Source organism: Mastigoproctus giganteus, chromosome 3 (assembly GCF_048544385.1).
Source record: "Mastigoproctus giganteus isolate SK-2022 chromosome 3, ASM4854438v1, whole genome shotgun sequence".
Taxonomy (NCBI): domain Eukaryota; kingdom Metazoa; phylum Arthropoda; class Arachnida; order Uropygi; family Thelyphonidae; genus Mastigoproctus; species Mastigoproctus giganteus.
Window position 1 is genome coordinate 231,419,978 of NC_143577.1, and position 23,293 is coordinate 231,443,270.

Genomic DNA, 23,293 nt, shown 5'->3' on the forward strand with positions numbered 1-23,293 from the left:
GGATCTGGATAAGTTGGGTAGTGGGGCTGAGAATTGGCAACTGAAGTTTAACCTTGACAAATGCAAAGTACTGCATATGGGTAGAAGTCACCCCAGAGAAATGTACCAACTGTATGGTGTTACATTCAAGGCAGAAGATAATGAAAGAGACCTTGGGGTAATTCTGCAGTCAGATATGAAGTTTTCTGAGTAGTGCAGACAGGCTGCCAGAATAGGTCGTGGGGTCTTGTCAATGATATACAGGAATTTTGATAGTAGGGTAATGGAGGTGATTATCCCTTTGTAGAAGGCAACGGTCAGGCCACATCTTGCGTACAGGTCTGGAAGCCTCATTTGAGGAAGGATGTAAAGTTGTTAGAACGAGTATAGAGAAGAGCAACAAGTCTGGTGAAGGGAACAAAGGGGTACTCATGAAATGTGCTTAAGTTCTGCAAATTTCAGTTTCTGGAGACTAGGCACCTGCGAGGCGATCTGATTGAGGTGTATAAGGCCTTGAATGGATTGAGTAGGCTTAATGCTGAGGGGATTCTTCCTCTTGCTCACATTACAAATCTGAGGGGGCATGAATAGATTCAAACTGAGGAAAGACAGTTGTAGAATAGATTTGCAGAAATTTGCTTTTAGCCAGCGGGTAGTTGATTGCTGGAACAAACTTCCATCTTTTGTTGTGGAAGTTGATAGCTTAAATAAATTCAAGGCAGAACTAGACAAACATTTGAATGAATGGATCAATTAAACGGGAAGTGTTTTTTTTTTTTTTTTGGCTGATGCTGTATTACTTGCTTTCTTGCATCATGTGCCTCTACTAATGCTAATGGCTCACCTCCTATAAAGGCGATCTTGCATTATTTCTTTAGCCATTGATTCCTGCAACCCCTACTTCAAAGTGACATACACGTCGTACTATTTGCAACGTGCACGCCAGTCAATCAGCACTATTCACTACTCAACTAGAGATACTTTGAAGTAACTTTTAAATATAGAAGAAATACTTCACTTGTTCCAATATCCTCTTTTCTCTCGATTAGCACAGTGACATCAAATGGTTTTACGACATGTTGTAGAGTACTGTGTGCGCGTGTGTTAAAGATGCAGCTCGGATAGGCTAATATTTATTTATTTATTTTTATGTAAAAAAGAAAAAGAAAAGCGTTTTTGCCTTAGCTCTACCTGGATTCTATTCCTTTCGGGATAGGGGGAGTTTTTTTTTTTTTTGTTCAGCCGTGGCCGAGTTAATCAGTCTTGGACAAGGACCGAATCGTTTCCTCGTCTGGGAAATAGGTCCTTTCAGGAAGGGGAATGCCAGAGGTGTATTAAATATGTGCCTAAAGCGCCTATTGACTTTGCCATGTCTGTCCATCCGCCCGCATATAATAACCCAGCTCCCAATTGACGGATTTTTAATGAAATTTTGTACTTGTGACTTTTTGAAAGATTTATCGAGACATCCAAAATCATTAAAATCGGACCAATAGAAATCTAGCAATTGTTATTTCTTGTTTCATGTATATCACATGGGCTATCCATATACTGTATATTATAGCTGAAGCACTGGATAGTATGTTTGTTGCCGTATTCAAAGTGACACAGTTTATTAAAATTAATATAACGGATGCGCAGAAAAGAAATGTTCTCGGTTCGCTTATATGAAACTTGAGAAACTCATTTTTTGTTATCAGTTTACTAAATATATTATATGAATTACTACTATTTTATTATTACATTGATCACGGCACAAACGTGAAATATGTGTTATCTTTCAAATGTTATTAAAATACATAAGGAAATAAGTAAAATACATTACAAATATGCACAACATTATCATTTAAACATCCGTAGTCAACTTTATATTATCATATAAAGCTTGGCTGATGCTATATAAGCTTGCTTTCTTGCATCCTATGCCCTTGCTAATGCTAATATAACATCCGTATTTTAACCCGTCTTGGGGCCATCTTGACAGGGTCTGGCAGGGATACGTTAACTGCATACTAAGGTCTGAAGTATGTGTTGCTATTTGTCTTATTAAATCACAGAAGATCTGTGAAGATCGTGTTGCATTTAAATTGTTATTAAAAATCCAGGAGCGCAGTGATAGGGAAACGATCACTTTTATATATTATTAGTTAATAAATCAGTAATTGACTGGTAACAAGATAATTACGTATTTAGTTTAGTTTTGTATGATGTCAGAAATGTCAGAATTCATTGTGTTGAATGGCGTGGAATATCACAGAATTCTATAATAATCCACTATAATATAGGATTATCTAATTACTCGAGTTTATTTGCGTTGGAAAAATGATTTGGATGCAAGATGATGTTCCAAAACAAATATATGTTATTCTCGAGAAAAACCCATGTTACGCACCGCACTGTTGGTCAAATGCTGCACATCGTGTGCCACTGCTTTCATGATGATGTTAAGTTCTGCCATCAGTCTAAATATATCCTACTCCATATCCGATGAACAGGTATGCCGAGTATCCATGGAAACAGAGTATGTGCTCTGTTTCCATGGTTACTTCGGTACATCCCGCTGATTGATGGGTTGCCAATATAGTGATACCGGTATATGTTTTTAATGAAAAAATTACTCACAAGAGCATAAATTATATCTCCAATTACTATAAAAAGAAATAGCTTTTGATCTGAGTTTTTATGTTGGTTGACATGGAAAATAACCAGTGAATAACCATAACCAAAATGCAAAAATTTCCATATTTATAACACTTGTCTTTTTTAAAAAAGAAAGGTTGCTTTAAATATAATATTAAAATCCAAAATATCTCCACTTTCGAATGCACTAATGTTTCAAATTCGAAGTATACCGGAAGTATTACCTATTCGACATTTTATACTACTGTTCACTTTCTTATCGACTGTATGATGTCAGAAATGAATGACACACGCTTTTTTGATACATGGAACAATTACTATGATTCACTGTGTTGAATGGAGTGGAAAACCACAGAATCTCCTACCACCGCAATTTTATATCTTGGAGGTCATCTTCAGATGTCGTTGAAAAATTCGGTCACAACATACTTCCTGTAGACTTTCGCAGAAGTCTGACTCACACCTTGACTCATCAGATGAAACAGAAAAAAGGACTTTCCGTAACAGTATACAAGATGTACATTAATATCTACAGAAACCAGAAACATACACTGTGCTGTCACTTTATTATGTACACCCCTGCTGTGCACACAAATGGTTTGTCCCACAACGTTGCAAGTCACATGACCACAGTTGTGGATATAAATGCAGCAGAACAACCTTTCAGTTAAGCGTGTAAACCGTAGCAAGAACGGGGAAAAAGAGTAATCTAACGGACTTCGAACGTGGCATGGTAGTAGGTGCAAGACGTGCTGGACAAAGCATCTCTGAAACGGCAGTTCTCCTGAACTTTACACGCACCACAGTTTCAAGGGTGTATCGAGAATGGTGCAACGAACAGAAAATATCCTCTCAAATGCACTCCTGTGGAAGAAAATCGCTTGTTGATGAGAGAGGTCAGAGGAGGATGGCTAGAACTGTGGAAACAAACAGACGGAGCACAATGCCGCACATCACGTCAGAATACAACCAGAACAAAATACCACAACGGGCCACTAATCGCACTTTGTCGCGAATGGGCTACAACAGCCGACGGCCACATCGCGAACCTTTGTTATCAATGAAGAACAAACGAGCACGCCTCCTGTGGGCACAGCAACACCAGCACATGGACTATCGAGGATTGGAAAACAGTTGCTTGGCCTGACGAGTCGAAGTTCCTGGTGCATCATGTTGATGGAAGGCTCAGAATTTGGCGAAAACAACATGAATCCATGGACCCGTCATGCTGACGACTACTGTGCAAAGTGGTGGGGGCAGTGTTATGGTGTGGGGAATGTTTTCTTGGCACACGTTGGATCCATTAATACACATAGATTCACGTCTGAATGCCACATCGTACCTAAACATCGTTGCTGACCAAGTGCATCCGTTCATGTTGACAGTTTATCCTCGGTCAGATGGTTACTTTCAGCAGGATAATGCGCCGGTGCACAAAGTCCGAATCACTATGGAATGGTTCCAGGAACATGAAAATGACTTTATTTTGCTGTAGTGGCCCGCTCAGTCCATGGATCTCAATCCTATTGAACATCTTTGGGATGAGCTGGAAAGGGCTGTTCGCTGCAGTGTGCAGGCCAACACCTCCGTTGAATCTGAAGGAACTACGTGACACACTCATGTCTGCACGGTACTCCATTCCTGCACAACGTTTCAGCATCTTGTTCAATCCATGCCTAGACGAATTCAGGCTGTTTTGAAGGCTAAAGTTTGAAATCAACACGCTACTAGATCGGTGTACCTAATGAAGTGACAGCACAGTGTATATATGTATTCAAAGTATAAATTTTTGAAAAATAGGCGCGGTATATATTGTTTACTTTTCAAAAATGGAAATGGGGCCAATGACGGGCTATCTTGAAATATTAGGGTCGCCAATCAATTGTAAGAGACCGCATTTAGAATTTGTGTTTGCAGTCCATTTCTGGCCAAGTATACAGGGTATCCTTCGTAAGTGCCCATTCCTCATGAGTAGCATGGTATAATTACCATCCTCCCCACACCGGATGGAAAAGCCCTGCGTTTAAATTCCATCAATGATGCAAGGAATTTTTGTGGGCATTTTCACAAAGTGGCCAAGTTAGTCGGTCTGTCGCAGGCGACAGTAGCATGGCTTTTTCTCCCGAGAAGTCCGCCTTAGCCAAGTGGTTTTGCAAAAGGGTGCATAAGTACACGTGGCTTGAGTGACTGGGGTTAATGCCCGTGACTCCTAATTACGGTGCTGTTTCTTGTATTCTATCTATATTGTAAACTCCTTTGACCGTGTGGTCATCTCGGAGTCTAAACAGAAAATTTATTTATTTACCGGTTTTTCGTCCAGTAAACAAAAAATCCAGTAGCGTAGCCAGGGTAGGTATTTTTTGTCAGCAGGTACATTGTACCCCCTGACGCTGAAATCTTGTATTGTGGCACTTTTTTAGAAAGCAAATGGCGCCTTTTTTGTAAATTGCATTTGGTGCCATTTTTCTGAATGTACCTGCTGACAAAAAATCCTGGCCACACCACTGAGAAAATCGACAAAACACATGCAATTTACGGAGCAATTTATATACGGAGCAGTATGGCCTTAATGCTCCTAAAACCCTACTACAACAGCTATAACCTAAAAGATTACAAGAAAAAAAGAAAAAAAAAAAAACAGGATATTCGGATGACGGTGTTTTATTGCTTTCTACCGTCTTCCTTGAGAGTATTTTGGTATCATTACTGTTACTCGTTTAGAGAGGCCGGGGTTAGAATACCTTCGAAGAGGAGGAATTCTCTTAGCCTCTTCAATCGGGGTTGCAATTAGGTGGAGGAAGTTTGGGATTTTCCCATGAGTTATTCTGAATTTTTCAACAAGGCATCTCTCATATTGTGCAGTTATACTTCATAACTGTTTTTCCATCATTGTATCACTCGGGTACCTACCCACCCACCGAAGAAAGGCCGGATAAAAGTTCCTCTTTCGGATAGTCGCCTGACGAGGTTGCGCTGCTTCAAGGTCTTTCTAGATATCGTAAGTTCTAACATTAAGTTTTCTTTGCTGATGGGTGGGATTAGTGCCTGCGGGCACGACTGTTGTTACATTCCCCCCCCCCCCACCCAAATTGAGTTTTTATATACGTGAGAGGACCTTGGAATTCACTCTGGATGCAGAGTATGAACCGAGACAAGTAATTGAGGGTTTAACGAAAAGCGTAAATTTATCCAGATTACAGGGGTTCACTCTCCTGTTCTTGAGGCAATACCAGGTAGTTTGTAAAGACTGCGTGACAAGAGACACATTGCTGAGGAGCTTCCCTTTTGAAAACCAAGTGATACACTCCCATGTAGTGGGCAGTATCAGGAAAAATATCACCATAGAACATTACCCAATTGAAACGCCGAACACATATCTAAAAACTTCATTAAAAGCATATGGAAAAGTCTCGAGAATAGAAATGCACGCGTGGAAGGGCTTTCCAGAGCTGTATACGGGAAAAGTAACAGTGCAAATGGAAATGAGAAAGCCAGTTCCAAACATCATCTATGTAATGGAGAATCGACTACTTCTGAGTTACAGATGGGTAGAGAAGAAGTGCTTAAAATGTGGTAGCTTGGATCATTTAGGCGCGAATTGCACAAAAGGGCGTTGTTTCAATTGCAAAGAAGTGGGGCATATCAGTAGTGACTGACCCAAAGCATGCAATAAATGTGGGGAGACAAGCCACAAAGCGGGAAGCTGCTCAGTTAGGTCATATGCAGATGCCATCAGAGGAGGGGAAGGAAAAGTAGGCGAAGAAAATTCGGAAAAGGGTAACATGGTCATTTTAAGGCCACAGGGAGTCATAAAAAAGATACTGTCAGCTGAACCAGTGAATCTAATTACAGGAACAGGGGAAGAAAAATGGGTTATAGACATAAGTCAAGACATCCCCACTTTAATGGAAACGGTGGAAATAGCACGAGGTATGAAGAGGGGGGGACAACAAAGACGAAGAAAGTCTAGAGGGAGAAGGAAAAACAAAGAGGCAAATTGTAGAAAAAGGAAAGGACACAATACAAAATCTGAATGAGCTAAGTTCAGGTGACTCCGAAACAGAAGGGACATTAGGCGAGGGTAGTGACAAATTACTGGGGGTGGAGCATTTAAAAAAACAGGTGCCAGTAGGATCGGAAACATTAACTGTTAAATTAGAAGAAGAGGAACAGCGGCTAGGGAAGCCGAGAATAGTGTTAGAGCATGCTCAAGGAAGCAAAGTAAACAACATCCAATTCATGTGCAGTGACATATTCTTTGGAAACTTAGTAGGACAGACGTTACTGGGAATAGTGCAGCAGCTAAACAATTCCTGAATTTCATGGTTATTAGGATATGAGCAGGAGTTAGGCAGGACCCTGTATGCTCTAAGCATATCTCTGACACAATAGATCAGATTTCTAAGGGAATACGAATTGTATCTACATGGTAATCATTGGTACTTGGAACATAAGGGGCTTTGCTCAAGGACAAGCTCAGCATCATGTATAGAGAAGCATGTTGTTACTAGGGGTAAGGATTTTATTCATCCAAGAAAGTCACTTTTTTAACAGTGTCCGAGTGCGAAAATTCCAGAACAGATACAAATGTCTAAGCTTCTGGAGTTTTGGCTCAAGGAATGCCAAGGGGGTAGGCATCATAGTCTTACCACCAGTTACAGGAAAATTCTGCAATCTTCAAAGGGACATAGAAGGGAGAATAGTCTGCATTGACTGGAGAATAGGGTCGCACACAATAAGACTGATGAATGTATATGCAGCAAACACCGCTCTAGAGCGGAGGCGGATATTTAGTAGTTTACATCTTTTTATGGTTGGGGCCCGATTGATTATATTAGGAGGAGACTGGAATTGCGTGTTTGACCCAGTTAAAGATAAAACAGGTACGGGGGATCCAACAAGAGGCACAGGGGGCTCCTTGGAGCTCAACAGCTTGTGCTTAAAACACGACCTGATAGATATATGGAGAATGAAATATCCCATAAGTCACGGAGCAACCTGGTCTAGGGGAACGGTAGGGACCCGCATTGACTGGTTCTATGTCCCAAGCAAGATAGCAGACAAAATAAATCAGGTAAGACATATCAACATTTCGGGACCCCGAGCAATAACAGATCACAAATTAGTTATAATGGACTTTCCATTAAGCCTAACTGTAGAACAGGGTAAGGGCACCTGGAGGTTAAAACCGGTGCTCTTGCAAGGTGACCCGCAGGGCATTAAAAGATTAACGCAGCATTTGAGAGACTCCAATCACTGGACAGAAGGAAGCTGGGCGAATTATAAAAATGCAATAAAAACAGTTTTTCAAAAATTAACAAGGGTAAGAAACACGGAAAGTAAGAAAGAGTTAAGGAACCTCTATGAAGTTCGGAGGCTCCTAAAGTCTTGTTAGGATGAAGTGGGAGAAAGAGAAATACAAAAAGAAATTCTGGCGTTATTAGAGAGGCAGGCAGAAAATGAGGCGGTACAGATGCGCATATGTTACAGGAAAGCTGATAAGTCGTCTGCTTTCTTGTTCAAGCAATTGAACAGATCACACAGAGACAGCAGTTTAATCCATCAAATACAGGTAGGCCCACTCCAATATCAGAACACTAGTGACATCGTTAAGTGTCACTAGTGTTCTGACAGATTTTGCACATGATTACAAGGAAATGTATACAGCATTTAAAGGACCAGCTTTATTAGAGAGCTAGGAATTACCAGGGTTCTTGGCAGTTCATAGACATGAACAGGATCAACCTATCTCCCTGAGTGAACTCTCATTAGCATTGAAAGATATGAAAGGAGGTAAAGTGCCAGGTCCAGATGAGCTAACGGTGGAATTTTATAAGAGGTACTGGGAGGAAATTGGGTCAGTTTTGACCGTCATTTTCTCTAGATTCTTCCCGGAAGAATATATAGAAGCCCAAACCATATTTCTCAAAAAACACGGTAAAATGGGGAAAGAAGTGGGCGAATGGAGGACAATATAAGTTGTATGCCAAAGTATTAAACGCCCGACTCAAAAGGCATTTAGGGCACATCATAGGTCCCAATCAAACATATGCAATTCCAACAAGATCTGTGATGGAAAAAATGTCATTTCTAAAAGATTTGCAAGGATACTGTAAGCAGAAACAATTTCTTCAACGCCAGAATTTCTTTTTGTATTTCTCTTTCTCCCACTTCATCCTAACAAGACTTTAGGAGCCTCCGAACTTCATAGAGGTTCCTTAACTCTTTCTTACTTTCCGTGTAGTGGTGGCTGTACTGGATTTGGCATAGGCCTTTGATAAGCTTTCCCAAGAGTACCTTAAAAATCTGCTGCATACAGTCCGAATGGGTTCTTTGCTAAGAAGCCATTATAAGTCTGTAAAGGGGCACAAACCACTCTTTTGATTAATGGCTACAGCTCGGAGAAAATAAAACAGGAACGCGGATTTAGACAGGGGTGCCCACTAAGCCCTGCATTATTCTCGTTGGCATTAGAACCCATATTAAGGCAATTAGCTATTTCTAAAAACATCAGCGGGGTTCATCTTCCTGGCCCACACTCTGATTGCAAATATATAGCACATGCGGATGACCTGATCCTAACTTTGGCGGATAGCAGTTCTCTACAAAGAGCGTTGGAAACCTTCAGTCATTTCAGCTTATCCAGTGGTCTATGTCTAAACAAAAGCAAGACCAAATGGCAACAGTGGGGAACTGAGGCTCCAGTACAATTGCCAGCAGGCCTCACAGTCTCGACAGCACCTATAACCATCCTAGGGGTTCCTTTTGTGAAATATCCGGTAGTATCGTCCCGGCAATTACTAGACTCTTGGGAGGACGCTCTGTCAGAGTGGAACTGGGGATGCTATCTTTCCCCGGAAGGGTGTGTATTATGTGGACGATTCTGATACCGATGCTGATGAATACTGTGTCAATTACATCATTTAATTACTGCATGCAGAAAAAGCTAACTCGAAGACTATTTAAGTTCTTCTGGAACAGCAGACAGCAAGAAGTGACGCAGCAGAGGCTATACTGCAGGAAGTGTGAGGGGAGTTACGCAGTACCACGGTTAAAGTGGTTAAGGTGGGCATATGTGTTACAGCACATTTGGACTGCCCTACGGGGAGCCCATGCAGAGGCTGCCTTAGTGCAGCCTAGATGGTAATGATCAGTCTAGGCTAGGGAAGCGTATGTACCAAACAGATTAGCTTAGTTATTAGAGGAAAGGGACCAAGTCAGCTGCAGGCATTTGGTCTCTCTCCCAGATGAACGGCAGCTGAGCTTTGAAGGCTGCATGAAGTGACAGGAGTGTGGAAGAGGGGGATGACCCTAGAACCCATGTAGGGCAAGCCAACTCTAGGCGGCCGCCAACCAGGTGGTCACATAGACTGGGCCTTCCTCGGAGTGTGCCAGTGGGAGAGTGAGCAGCCCAATCGGGTTGAGGTGTAAAGATATGAGCGGATAAGTGTGTCGTTCCCTGTCTGCTCATTACAGGGAGTTTTTTTTTTTTTTTTCAGCCATACAGGCCGCTAGGTAGTCCCAAAGCAGGATCCATATAGGGTCCTTGAAGGTAAATTCCATATAAATATCTGGAAACTAGAAAAAATTGTCTGGTCTAACGAGCAAGCCTACCTACCCACTGATAAAGGCCTAATAGCCAGAAACGGCACCGGAGGATCAATTTAACCATCCTTGTAGGACTCCGATTGGGTAATAATAGTCCCTGTCAGGGGCACGCATTGCCCATTCGGAGCATAGAGTTTTGAGTGCAGGTGAATCACAACTCAAAAATCCCTTTCATTCTTCGACGGCATCTTTTCCTCTCCCTCTCTTACTGTCACTTTCCTACCTCTTTTTTCTTTGCTCAGTCTAATAGGGATATTGAGGATAGCAGATAGCTTTATCCAATACTATTTTCAAAAAACGGTACGAGGGGAAGCCTAATGCAGCATCCGCCAAAAAAAAAACAAAAAAAACTTCCAATTCCCCCCCCCCTCCGTTTGTTCGAAATACCTGTCCAGCTGAGCCTTAAATTTATTTAGGCTATCAACTTCCACTACAAGGGATAGAAGTCTGTTCCACCAACCAACTACCCGCTGGCTAAAGACGAATTTCCGCACATCTATCCTACATCTGTCTTTCCTCAATTTGAATTTATGCCCTCTCAGGTGATTATTCTGAGCAAGAGGAAGAATCCCATCAGCATTGAGCATGCTCAAACCATTCAAGGCTTTATACACCTCTATCAGATCACCTCGCCGGTGTCTCCAGACACTGTAATCTGCAAAACTTAAGCCTTTCTTCGTAAAAGCAACCTTTGTTCTATTCACTAATCTTGTTGCCCTTTTCTGTACTCGTTCCAGCAACTCTACATCCTTCTTGAAATGAAGCCTCCAGACCTGTATACAGTACTCTAGGTGTGGCCTGACCATTGCCTTACACAAGGGAATAATCACCTCCTTATCCCTGCTAGAAAAATTCCTGTATATCATTGACAAGACACCATGAGCTACTCTTGCAGCCCGTGTGCACTGCTCAGAGAACTTCATATCTGCCTGCACAATTACCCCCAGGTCCTTTTCTTTCTCTACAACTGTCAGTGTAATACCACAGAGTTGATACGTTGCTCTGGGATTGCTGTTTCCCATATGTAGTAGTTTACATTTATCAATGTTAAACTTCATTTGCCACCTCTCAGCCCATTGCTCAACCTTTTCAGATCCTGTTGCAGCAGCATAGCCTCAGTAGTGTCTTTAACAACCCTGCCAACCTTTGTATCGTCGCAAACTTGGACATTAAGCTTGATATACCATCACCAATATTATTTATAAATACAGAAAACAATAATGGACTAAACCCCCAGGGACTCCACTAATAACATTAGTCCACGATGAGCAGTGTCCATTGATTATCACTCTCTGTCTTCTCTCCCTCAACCACCCCTTTATACATAGCAGCAATTTGCCTCCAATGCCACACTGCTCCGATTTGTGCAGAAGTCTTCCATGTGCAACAGTATCAAAAGCCTTTCTAAAATCCAAGTATATAATATCAAAGTTATTCCCTGCATCCAGTTCTTTTGTGACTGCATCATAGTATCCAATCAAATTGGTCAGGCAAGACTTCCCCTTAACAAAACCATGCTGTGTCCGAGCTATAACTGAAGTCTTGTCTAGATGATCTTGCAGTGCTTCTTTAACCAGTGCCTCCATTAATTTTCCTGGAACAGAAGGTAAACTAACAGGTCTATAATTACTTGTGTCAGCCTTTGATCCTCCTTTGTGAATTGGGGTCACATTTGCACATCTCCAGTCTATGGGTACCTCCCCTGAGTCCAAGGAAGCTCTCATAAGTATGGCTAAGGGTTTGCTTACTTCCTTTGCTGCCTCCTTTAATATAACTGGATAGATCCCATCCACCCCGGGTGCCTTTCTTGTGTTTATCTTCAACAATTTCTCCTCTACTTTACTCTCAGTCATTACAAGATTATCTAGCTTACTGCCAGAGTTGAATACACCTCTGACATTCCCATCGCTGAATAACTCCTCATGTGTGAATTTCGATGCAAAATATTCATTTAGTTTGTTAGTTACCTGAGCAGGATCATCAACAGTTGACCCATCGTTATCAAATGGACCAATCTGATTCATCTCCTTCCTTCTAGAGTTTACATAAGTAAAGAACTCTTCTCTGTTTTTCTTTGCATCCTTTGCCAAAGATTTCTCGTAATCTGCCTTCGCCTGCCTAACCTCCTTTGTAACTTGGTCACAGTTACTGTCCCTTTCATTCTTCTACACCGTTTCTTTTCCTCTTCCACTCCTACTATTACTTTCCCTCTACCTTTTTGCTTTTCTAAGTCTAATAGGGACAACTGAATAGTCGAGTTATTATCCTACACAAATACAAAATAGCCTTGAAACGGTGCCGTCTGGGGGGCCTGATGGCCATTGAGTTTCCGTGAATAGGTAACAACAATCTTCTCTACTGGGGAAGCGTTGCCTGTTCGAGGAATATATGAGCTTTGTGTGTGAGTTAAAGGAGCTGAGTTTCCTCGAATAGGTAACAACAGTCTTCTCTACTGGGAAAACATTGCCTATTCGAGGAATATATGAGCTTTGAATGTGAGTTGAAAGAACAACTGTCCCTTTCTTTCTTCTACGGCATTTTCTACGGCACCACCCAAACAGTGCTGTTTGGGTGGTGGTATCCATCTGAGTATATTATTATTATTATTAGCCATATGGTGCAAGGAAGCCTGAGGCTTATGCTGCACCAGCCAAAAAAAATTTGATTTACCCTGCAACCCAGAGAGAGAGAGAGAGAGAGAGAGAGAGAGAGAGAGAGAGAGAGAGAGAGAGAGAGAGAGAGAGAGAGAAGAATGATAATATCCAGCTCAGGACCCTGGGTGTGCCAAGCCCATAAAGGAGGCAGCAAAGGAAGTAAGCAAACCCTTAGCCATAATTATGAGAGCTTCCTTGGACTCAGGGGAAGTACCCATGGACTGGAGATGTGGAAATGTGACCCCAATTCACAAAGGAGGATCAAAGGGCGACACAAGTAATTATAGACCTATTAGTTTAACTTCTGTTCCCGGAAAATTAATGGAGGCACTGGTTAAAGAAGCACTGCAGGATCATCTAGACAAGACTTCAGTTATAGCTCAGACACAGCATGATTTTGTTAAGGGGAAGTCTTGCCTGACAAATTTGATTGGATACTATGATGCAGTCACAAAAGGACTGGATGCAGGGAATAACTTTGTTATTATATACTTGGATCTTAGAAAGGCTTTTGATACTGTTTCACAAATTGGAGCAGTGTGGCATTGGAGGCAAATTGCTGCTATGGATAAAGGGGTGGTTGAGGGGGAGAAGACAGAGAGTGGTAATCAATGGACACTGCTCATCGTGGACTAATGTTATTAGTGGAGTCCCTCAGGGTTCAGTATTGGGTCCATTATTGTTTTCTGTATTTATAAATGATATTGAATGATGGTATATCAAGCTTAATGTCCAAGTTTGCAGACGATACGAAGGTTGGCAGGGTTGTTAAGGACACTACTGATGCTATGCTGCTGCAACAGGATCTGGAAAGGTTGAGCAGATGGGCTGAGAGGTGGCAAATGAAGTTTAACATTGACAAATGTAAAGTACTACATATGGGAAACAGTAACCCCAGATCAACGTATCAACTCTGTGGTACTACGCTGACAGTGGTAGAGAATGAAAAGGACCTGGGGGTAATTGTGCAGGCAGATATGAAGTTTTCTGAACAGTGCAGACGGGCTGCAAGAGTAGCTCATAGTGTATTGTCGATGATATATAGGAATTTTTCTAGCAGGGATAAGGAGGTGATTATTCCCTTGTATAAGGCAATGGTCAGGCCACACCTAGAGTACGGTATACAGGTCTGGAGGCCTCATTTCAAGAAGGATGTAGAGATGCTGGAACGAATACAAAGAAGGGCAACAAGATTAGTGAATGAAAGAAAGGGGTGCTCTTACGAAGAAAGGCTTAAGTTTTGCAAATTACAGTGTCTGGAGACTAGGCACCAGCGAGGTGATCTGATAGAAGTGTATTAAGCCTTGAATGGTTTGAGCATGCTCAATGCTGATGAGATTCTTCCTCTTGCTCAGAATAATCACCTGAGAGGGCATAAATTCAAATTGAGAAAAGACAGATGCAGGATAGACGTGAGGAAATTTGCCTTTAGCCAGCGGGTGGTTGGTTGGTGGAACAGACTTCCATCTCTTGTCGTGGAATTTGATAGCCTGAATAAGTTTAAGGCTCAGCTGGACAGGTATTTCGAACGAACAGAGGGGTGAAGGGGAAGTGGTTATTATTTATTTATTTTTTATTTTTATTTTTTTTTTGGCTGATGCTGTATAAGCTTGCTTTCTTGCATCAAATGCCTCTACTAATGCTAATGCTAATACTCATCAGATGTATATAAGTAACATTAGTCTTATCCTCAGGTGAAGCGGTACTTATTCGAAGTAGTGCAATATCATGGCAACTCGTTGTGAAGGTATTCACAATATGAGATATAACTTAAAACGATGCCGCTTTGCTAATATTCTGCTCATTCAGATTTGGCTATGTTTTATTGATGCTTTCGCACTATACTTATACATAGTCTAGTCTTTTCTATAGCTTGAGGCTTACGCCTAAACGCTTTATAGTAAATTTCCTTATTGTTAAAATATCGACTATGTGCGCTGGATTTATGTAAAATCTGCAGTTATCTGCTTGTTCTTTAAGAAACAGTAATAAAAGTGTAAAAGCTACTATAACGTCAATACTCTAATAGTTCCGTTGTAGAAACCTAGCAGGTAGACAGGATTTCTCTTTGGAGAGGCACCAGTCAATATTATAGAAATTCGTAGCTTGGTGTTGTGTATCTGAGCCTGCATTTTCAGCTGCTGTACTGGGAATCATCAGAATTTTGCCCAGATGGTAAATTATGTGCTCTGAAATTATGAACTTAAAATAATTGGTCTTATTTACGTTTATATTTTTAAAAATCTACATTTAATATTTATGGGGGCGCTCATAGCAGCGCCACGTTTTGTGTGTGGTTTAGTGACATGGCCACTTATTTTGCTGTAGGTTTTTGAATAGCGGAGGTTCTTTGAATTTAATGTTCTATAAAGTTTAGTCTCTCTGTCTTCGCGAACGAAAATGGTAAATGAAGTAGTCTTTCTCCATTTTTTAAGATTAATTCTGTTTTATAAGCGTACTTTTAGTAGGTGTAAATTCAGAAGTTTGTTGAAAGTCAGAGCATTGGAGGGATATTGAAATTACCATCGCATTTTGGCCCTTCTGTTTTATTTGTTTTCGCCCAGAGGGACACTTTATTGCCTTCTGGAGTCCAAAGCTTAATGATTATTGCTGGTTTCGCATTGACTTATACTCGAATTCATGCAACAAAGATAAAGGCTATGGCCTCATGATAATGAACGGAGTTGTCACTTTGCGGGTTCAAGCTTGTCCATCCGCCACAAATATGTGACTCCGTTTATCCGAGCAGCTTCAGCATAAAGTTCAAGTGCAAATATCAATGAACTGTTGAATTTGTTGAGTTGCAGATTATTAGCTTGGTCATAACCAAAATTACTTAAACTAGTTGTTTTGAACCGGTAGGTCGTGATCTCCCACGGTGTCTTGGATAATTTTGAAGGAAGCAACATGCCATAGCAAATTGAAGATGAGGAGTTGAGGAATGTCTTCCGTTTCTAGTTTTCACCAAGAGAGTCGCTAAAAGTAGAAAGTTGAGAAAACACTGACCTCGGCTAAGGACAGTGTGCATCACAAGGGACTTGGATGACAATTGAAAGGACGCATTTTTTTTTTTTTTTTTTTTTCACTGCTGTGGTGTGTTGTGTCAGGAAACACCTAATATTAGTTGACCAGGCAAACTTATTTAATAGTATTGTTAAGCTTTCAATATACTTTTTTTTAAATATAATTATGTTGGTATACATTTTTCCAGGATTTCAACTGAAAATATTTTTTACTAAAAAATATATAATTTTAGTCTACACTTAACCCCAGGGGCTCACATCTGGTGAGTATGGGCTTGGCACACTCAGGGTCCTGAGCTGGATATCATCATTCTTCTCTTTCTTGGTGATTCCCTTCTACTTCTGATTCTTGTTCTCTCTCTCTCTCTCTCAGGGTAATTCAGAGTTTGTTTTTTTTTGGCTTGTGCAACATAAGCCTCAGGCTTTCTTGCACCATATGATAATAATAATAATAGTCTTTTATCATAATAAAACAAATGTGCAGTTTAATGAAAATGAAAATCACTTTTTGATTTGCACCAGGCAAACAAAACCTGTAAAAGTCAAATTAAGCCTGAGTCAGGATGCAAAAATTTGAAACATCAGCAAAAAATAATCCAAAAATTATTTTTTATTATTATTTTTTTATAACTCATATCTGTGGACATTTCTAAACACAACAGTGAAAAATCCATGTTCTGTATTAAAAACCTATTTTTAATTAATTTTTGAAAATTAAAACTCCCTTTGGACATATTGGTGATTTGTGAATGAGTTTAAAAACCATGTGCTTCAACCTACACTGTGATTAGACTACATGTTGCTGACATGTAGTCTACACTGTGATTAGACTACATGTCAGCAACAGGAGTGTTTGCTGCATGAAGTGTGAACTTCAACAATGTAATTCATTGATGCATCAATGTCATGAAGCAGAGCTCATTACTGATTGGAGGAAAACACGTAGCAATAAATTAAACTCACTGTCAACTGAAGGTGACATGTCAATACCACATGCATATAATTAGGTTTAATTTAATCGTGAATTTTTCCTAATTGTGTGGTAATTAACAGACATTTCTGGAATATTTTGCAGAGAATTCAAAGGAAACATTTTCAAAAACAGCTATTAGTAGTTTCAGCTGTGCAAATAGAGTAGATGAGGCAAAAATTGCTGAAAAATTGTTTGGGTCAAATCAACTCTGAGTGACTGATTCTGGGTTAAAGCCCTAGTGGGTAGCAAAGTTGATAGGATCACCTTCCTCCCCACACCAGGTGGAAAATCCTGTTGATGATGGGAGGAATTTTTATGGGCCTTTTTCACAACGTGGCTGAGTTAGTCAGTCTCTGGCAAGAGTAGGATGGTTTTTTTGTCCAGCAAACATATAATCGACCTCAGAACACACTCAATTTATAGACAGGATACGTGGAGCAACATGGCCTATGTTGCTGATGCTCCTAAAATCCAATAGCAACAACCAAATCTGGGTTAAAAAAAAAAAACATGGCAGGATGAGTTGTCCTTAGCAAAAGATGGAAAATTATGCTGAATTTACTTAATGTAGAATGAGGTCAAATTCAGTAAGGGCTATATAGGTTTCACTATTGGTTAGTGAGCATTCAGTGCATACCAGTGTGACATTACGTAATACTGTACGTTAAAATATTTGTGTCTTTTGCTGATGACTAGCAAGGCTTATGAGGATTCAAGTAATTTATGAATATTTATTAAAATTTTATAAAAATTACTGCATCTCCTTCAAGAACCACCATGAAATATTATTTTCACTTGGCTATAGCACCATCGGCTTCTAAAAGTTTAATGATGCTTGGGCTGCATAACAAATGTTAATATTAAAATATTCATAAACATGCTTGTAATTTTGACAATGCAATAAAAGATTGTTACTTGTAAAGTAAAGGAAAAGTGAAAAATAATTAAAAATATTACTATAATGTTGGTTCTATATAAAAGAAATTAAAAATATATCTATCTAGAAACCTTCCATCTGATCAATGATTGCCAGTATAGGTTCCGTCAGTGTCATTCCTGGTGATATACTGGCTTATGCTACCTTTGTGTGGACAAATTCAATGGAAAAGTTTGATGAAACTCAAGCAGTTGCTCTTGACATTTCAAAAGTTTTTGATGGTGTTTGGCATGAAGGCCTTCTAAATAAGCTTCCACCTTATGTAACTGAGAACTGTTTTTTGTAATTGGGTATCCAGTTTTTCTCTTTGACATCACAGGTGATAGTAGACTTCTAATTTCTCCACTTATGCTAGTGTACCCCAAGGTTAATTTCTTTTTCCCACTGTTTTCCTTTTCTGTTAATGACCTTCTTCCATTGACCAGAAATCCTATCTATAGTTTTGTTGATGCTAGCACATGGCATTCCACCATCCAGTTTGAAAAACCTTATCCTGCACAAACAGCTTCAACTTCTCTAATATCCACTACCAATTCCTTAAATGCTGATTTCCAGGTAATTCTCCAATGGGGCAAAGATAACAGTTGATTTCAATCCTTCTAAAAACTCAGTCCTGCCTTATATTTCACAAAAAAGGATTCTTCTACTCCTATGTTTATCTTCAATGACACTCAAATTTCTAGACAAGGTCCCATATCTCTATTAGGGATTTCCCTGACTTCTAATCTCTCTTGGCATATGCACATTATTATTATTATTATTATTACTAGCCATATAGTGCAAGGAAGCCTGAGGCTTATGCTGCACCAGCTAAAAAAAAAATCTCTTAACAAGTTACCCTGAGAGAGAGAGAGTGAGAAAGATACAAGGGAATCACCAAGAAAGAGAAGAATGATGCGATTATTATTTATTTATTTGCTATATACGTTCTGTATCTCCTGTTCCTTTGGTCTAGACCAGGGATGGCAAATATTAAGGGTGCGTGCCAAAATTGGCAAAATCTTTTAAAAAAATTACCCTCGTATGCCGCTCGGAATTTTGCAAAGTACTGTATCGTTATTTTTCTCATACACGTTTTGTGTCGTGCTGAGTGTTCTAAGCAGTTATACAGTCTTTTAGGAGTTATTTTTCTGAGAGATATGTGACTAAGATCTAAACATTTTTACTTTCAAAGATAGATTACGCGAGGTTGCCCTCGGGGCTCTGTATTAGATATTTCCATTTGAAATCTGGTATACATAAATGAAGATAACTGAGAGTCTCACGTGCGAGTTCTATAATACTTGTGATGTAGTATCCAAATAATGCATTTGGCTGTTATTTGATGTCATAATTGAAATTCCAGATTTTCTAAGCCTGTGCTGTACCAATAGGGATAGGTAAATTTTCATTGATCATTACACCTTGATCTTAAATACGAGGTGCTACCCAAAAGTTCCTGAAATGTATTTATGAAATAAATTAGACTCGCCCCGGGTCTTATTCACCACCGTCACCTTTGAAGTAATCCCCTTGAGAGCGTAAACATCCCAGTGCTTCTCCCATGATTTGAATGCATCCTGAAAGTCCTTCGTCATACTGTTCAGCACTGCCTGCGATTCGGTTTGGATATCCTCTTCGCTGTCAAAACTTCGACCCTTCAGCTTGATTTTCATTCTTGGGAAGAGGAAGAAGTCTCAGGAGGCTAAGTCTGGCAAATAAGGGGGTGGGGACGATTGTCATGTTGTTGGATGCCAAAAACTGCGCCGCAGCAAGAGATGTGTGGGCCAGCGTGTTGTCATGATGAAAGACCCAGTTCTTTATGTGCCACTTTTCTGAATGTTTCCTCCTGCTGGCTTCCCTTGATCACCTCAGGATGTTGCAGTAGAACTTTGCATTAGCGGTCTGGCCAGGAGGGATGAATTCCTTATGGATAATCCTGTCAATGTCCAAAAAACAAATCAGCATGGTCTTCACATTGCTCCTCACTTGTCGGGCTTTCTTCGGTCAGGGCATAGACAGGCTCTTCCACTGGGATGATTGTTGCTTGGTTTCTGGGTCATACCCATATACCCAACTCTTGTCAGCAGTGACAACTGTCGAAAGGAAGTTTTGATCACTCCTGGCACAAACTTGGCCGCAATCCTTCTCATGTCTGACAAAATCTGCTGACACACGCCATACGATAGTCCTACAATGCCACAAATGTGGATGTTTGCCTTCATGGATTGCCGCCCAAACTTTTGCAACATTTTCCGGGGTAGTGCTCGATGATGGATGCTCAGAGTGATTGTCGTCGTCAACTGACATTCAACCGTTTTTAAAACGGTTAAACCAGTAGTAGGTCTGTGTTTGGCCTAAAGCATTGTCACCAAAACCTTGTTTCAACTTCTTATGGGTTTCTGCTGCTGTATCGTTAAGAAGGAAACAAAACTTGATGCAAGCACATTGCTCTCTCACATCAGCCATTGCAACAATCACAAACTATGTGAAACACACTGCCAAAGAACTGCACATAAATATTTATTGACTCTATCCAGCCTGACGCCATGTGGCACACTGATTCACAAAGGATGCATGCAGTGTTACCTAGTGCCACAAGTCTGTACCACAAGTCCGTACCACAAGTCTGTATGCACTTTCCACGCAACATTCAAATTTCGGGAACATTTGGGTAGCACCTCATAAAATTTGAGCAGTGTATAAATCCTTATATCTCTTAGTTTATACTGAGGTTTAACATTGCTAAATGCAAGGTACTGCATATGGGAGCAGTAATCCTAGAATAACATTTCAGTTAAGTGGTACTGCACTCAAGGTGGTTGAGAATGAAAGTGACCTAAGGGTAATTGTACAGTCTGACATTAAATTCTCTGAGCAGTGCAGACAGGCTGCTAGAACAGCCCATGGGGTTGTGAGGTGATTATCTCATTGTATAAGACAATGATTAGGCCACATCTGGAGTACTTCATATAGGTCTGGAAGCTTCATTTTAAGAGGGATGTGGATCTCTTACAGTAGGTACAGAGAAGAGCAACCATATTAGTCAAGAACACAAAGGTTTTCAGTTCTGCAAATTACACTGCTTGTAAACTAGGCACTTGCAAGGTGACCTCATTGAAGTGTTTAAGGCTTTATTTTCATTTTGTTTAATGTATTTTTAATGTATGCAATTTTAGTTTAATGGATTGAGTAAACTTAATGATGATAGTATTCTAACTCTTTCTCAGATAGTGCACACAAGGAGATGTAAAGAGGATAGCTGCAGGATAGATGTGTGAAAATATGTTTTCAGCCAGAGGGTAATTGATTGTTGGAACAAACCACCATCTGGTGTTGCGAAAGTAGTGGGTAGGTTTAATTTATTGAAGGAAGAATATTGTGTTAGAGGGAATAGACAGATGAGGTGGGATAGTTTTTTTTTTTTTTGGCTGATGCTGTATAAGCTTGCTTTCTTGTATCTTTTGCCAGTACTACTACTAATAATAGTAAGTTTTCAGGATCCTTATCAGTTTTTGATGACTTTATGCAAACATTTATACTGTTATAGAGTATAAATGTTCACATGTTATATACTTGAAAATGCCAAAGAGAATTTTTAGAATTGGGATTGTCTGTGAATAGAAAATTGCAGAAAATATATGTAGAGAACAGTAATTCCAATAGGTTAGTGCAGTGTCAAATATTTCTACTTCAGTGTTTAGTAGTATAATAATGCTTCTCTTGAGCATTTGTTCAAAAAGATGAGATTATCGAAATAAATAAAAATATCAAAAATAATTAAATGTCTTCTTGGCATAAGTTTACTATATCTTTACTTGACATCAGACATACAGTTACTACCATAATGCAAATACTGTAAAAAATGCTCTATAAGTATCAACAAATGTAGTTGTTGAGCTGTTCATCATTACAGTTTGACTATAACAAGGCCAAAATTTGGTGATGTGCTATGTTATTTTTCATATTTCTAAATTTATCTTTAATAAATGTAACATTTTCAGTTCTTTTTCTCTTATTGAGAGAGTACAGCTATAATTATATTTTGGAAAGTTTGAAAACATTTTCTATCATTCATATTTATTAAAGATATTGTAGACTTTTTCTGTTAATTGTATATGTTCTGATAGTATAGCTAACTCAAAATAGAATTAATATTGTGTTATGAGATATCCCATACCATAATCAGTAATTAAATTGTTTGATGTTTTCAGGTGTCACTTATTCAGACTGTAGACACTGCTCATGAAGATATGATTGTAAGTTCATTTTTGTAATCACCTCTCAAACTTTAAGCCACTCTGATATTTATGCTGTCTTTATTATGATTATTAATATTGCATGATAGATTAAAATAAAACTAAATATAATCATCATCAGCCATTTTCAATCCACTGCAGGATGAAGGCCTCTCCAGCAACTTTCCAGTTCCTTCTGTTTTGTGCAATGGCCATCCATTTACTACCCACAAACTCATGAATTTCATCTGTCCATCTCCGTTGTTGTCTTCCAGGTTTTCTCTTAGCTCCTCTTGTGTACCATTCTGTTATTTTCTTAGTCTCTCTGTCATGTCTTCAAGCTATGTGTCCTGCCCAAGACCATTTTAGTTCTTTAGTTTTGATAAGAATGTCCTTTACTTGAGTTTGCCTGCCTAATCCTTGTGTTTCTCTTATCTAATAGTCTGATTCCCAATATAATTCGTTCCATTCTTCGCTGTGTAGTTCTCAGCTTCTCTTCCATTCTTTTGGTGAGTGCCCAAGTTTCACTTCCATAAGTCATAGTGGGGAATGTACATTGGTTCATTATTTTACGTTTCAGACAAATTGGGATATTGCTCCTCAGTATGTGACTATATTTCCTGAATGCTATCCATCCAAAATTTATTCTTCTCTTGACTTCCATCCATTTATCATTATTACAGCTAATGACTTGTCCCAAATAAGTATATGACTCCACCTTTTCAATTACTGCTCCTTCAATCATTATATCCCTTTCTGTGACATACTTGTTCATCGTTACTTTTGTTTTAGCCATATTCATCTTTAGTCCAAAATCCTTACTAACTCTGCATAACTGATTAAGATTTTCCTCTAATTCTTTGGGATCGTGGCTTATAACCACAATGTCATCTGCAAATCGTAAATGGTTTAGGTACTCTCCATTCACAATGACTCCTTTCTGCAACCAGTCTAATCTTCTGAAAGCTTCCTCAAGGGCAGCAGTAAACAACTTCGGAGATATTGTGTCTCCTTGTCGAACTCCTTTCTCAATTTTAAATTTATTAGTCTTTGTCTAGTCTGATAAAGGAGGTAGTATAATATATGGGGTATCTATGCCTTGTCTTTCCAGTGCCCAAAACATTGCCTTATGCTGTATGGAGTCAAATGCCTTTTCATAATCCACAAATGCCAGGCATAATGGTGTTTTATATTCATTTGCTTTCTCCATTAGCTGTGACATTATGTGAAGGTGATCCATAGTTGAGAATCCTGGCCTAAAA

The 23,293-nt window shown here is 39.6% G+C and overlaps 1 protein-coding gene across 1 annotated transcript in view; it reads left to right on the plus strand.

The window, feature by feature from the left end:
- Positions 1 to 15,166: 15,166 nt before the first annotated feature.
- Sec13 (nuclear pore and COPII coat complex component secretory 13) overlaps positions 15,167 to 23,293 on the plus strand; it is a 42,075-nt gene continuing 33,948 nt past the window's right edge. Inside the window, exons 1-2 of the mRNA XM_090369697.1 lie at positions 15,167 to 15,284; positions 22,008 to 22,052. Coding sequence (XP_090225823.1) covers positions 15,282 to 15,284; positions 22,008 to 22,052 — 48 coding nt within the window. The 5' untranslated portion in view covers positions 15,167 to 15,281. The remainder of the gene's footprint in view (positions 15,285 to 22,007; positions 22,053 to 23,293) is intronic.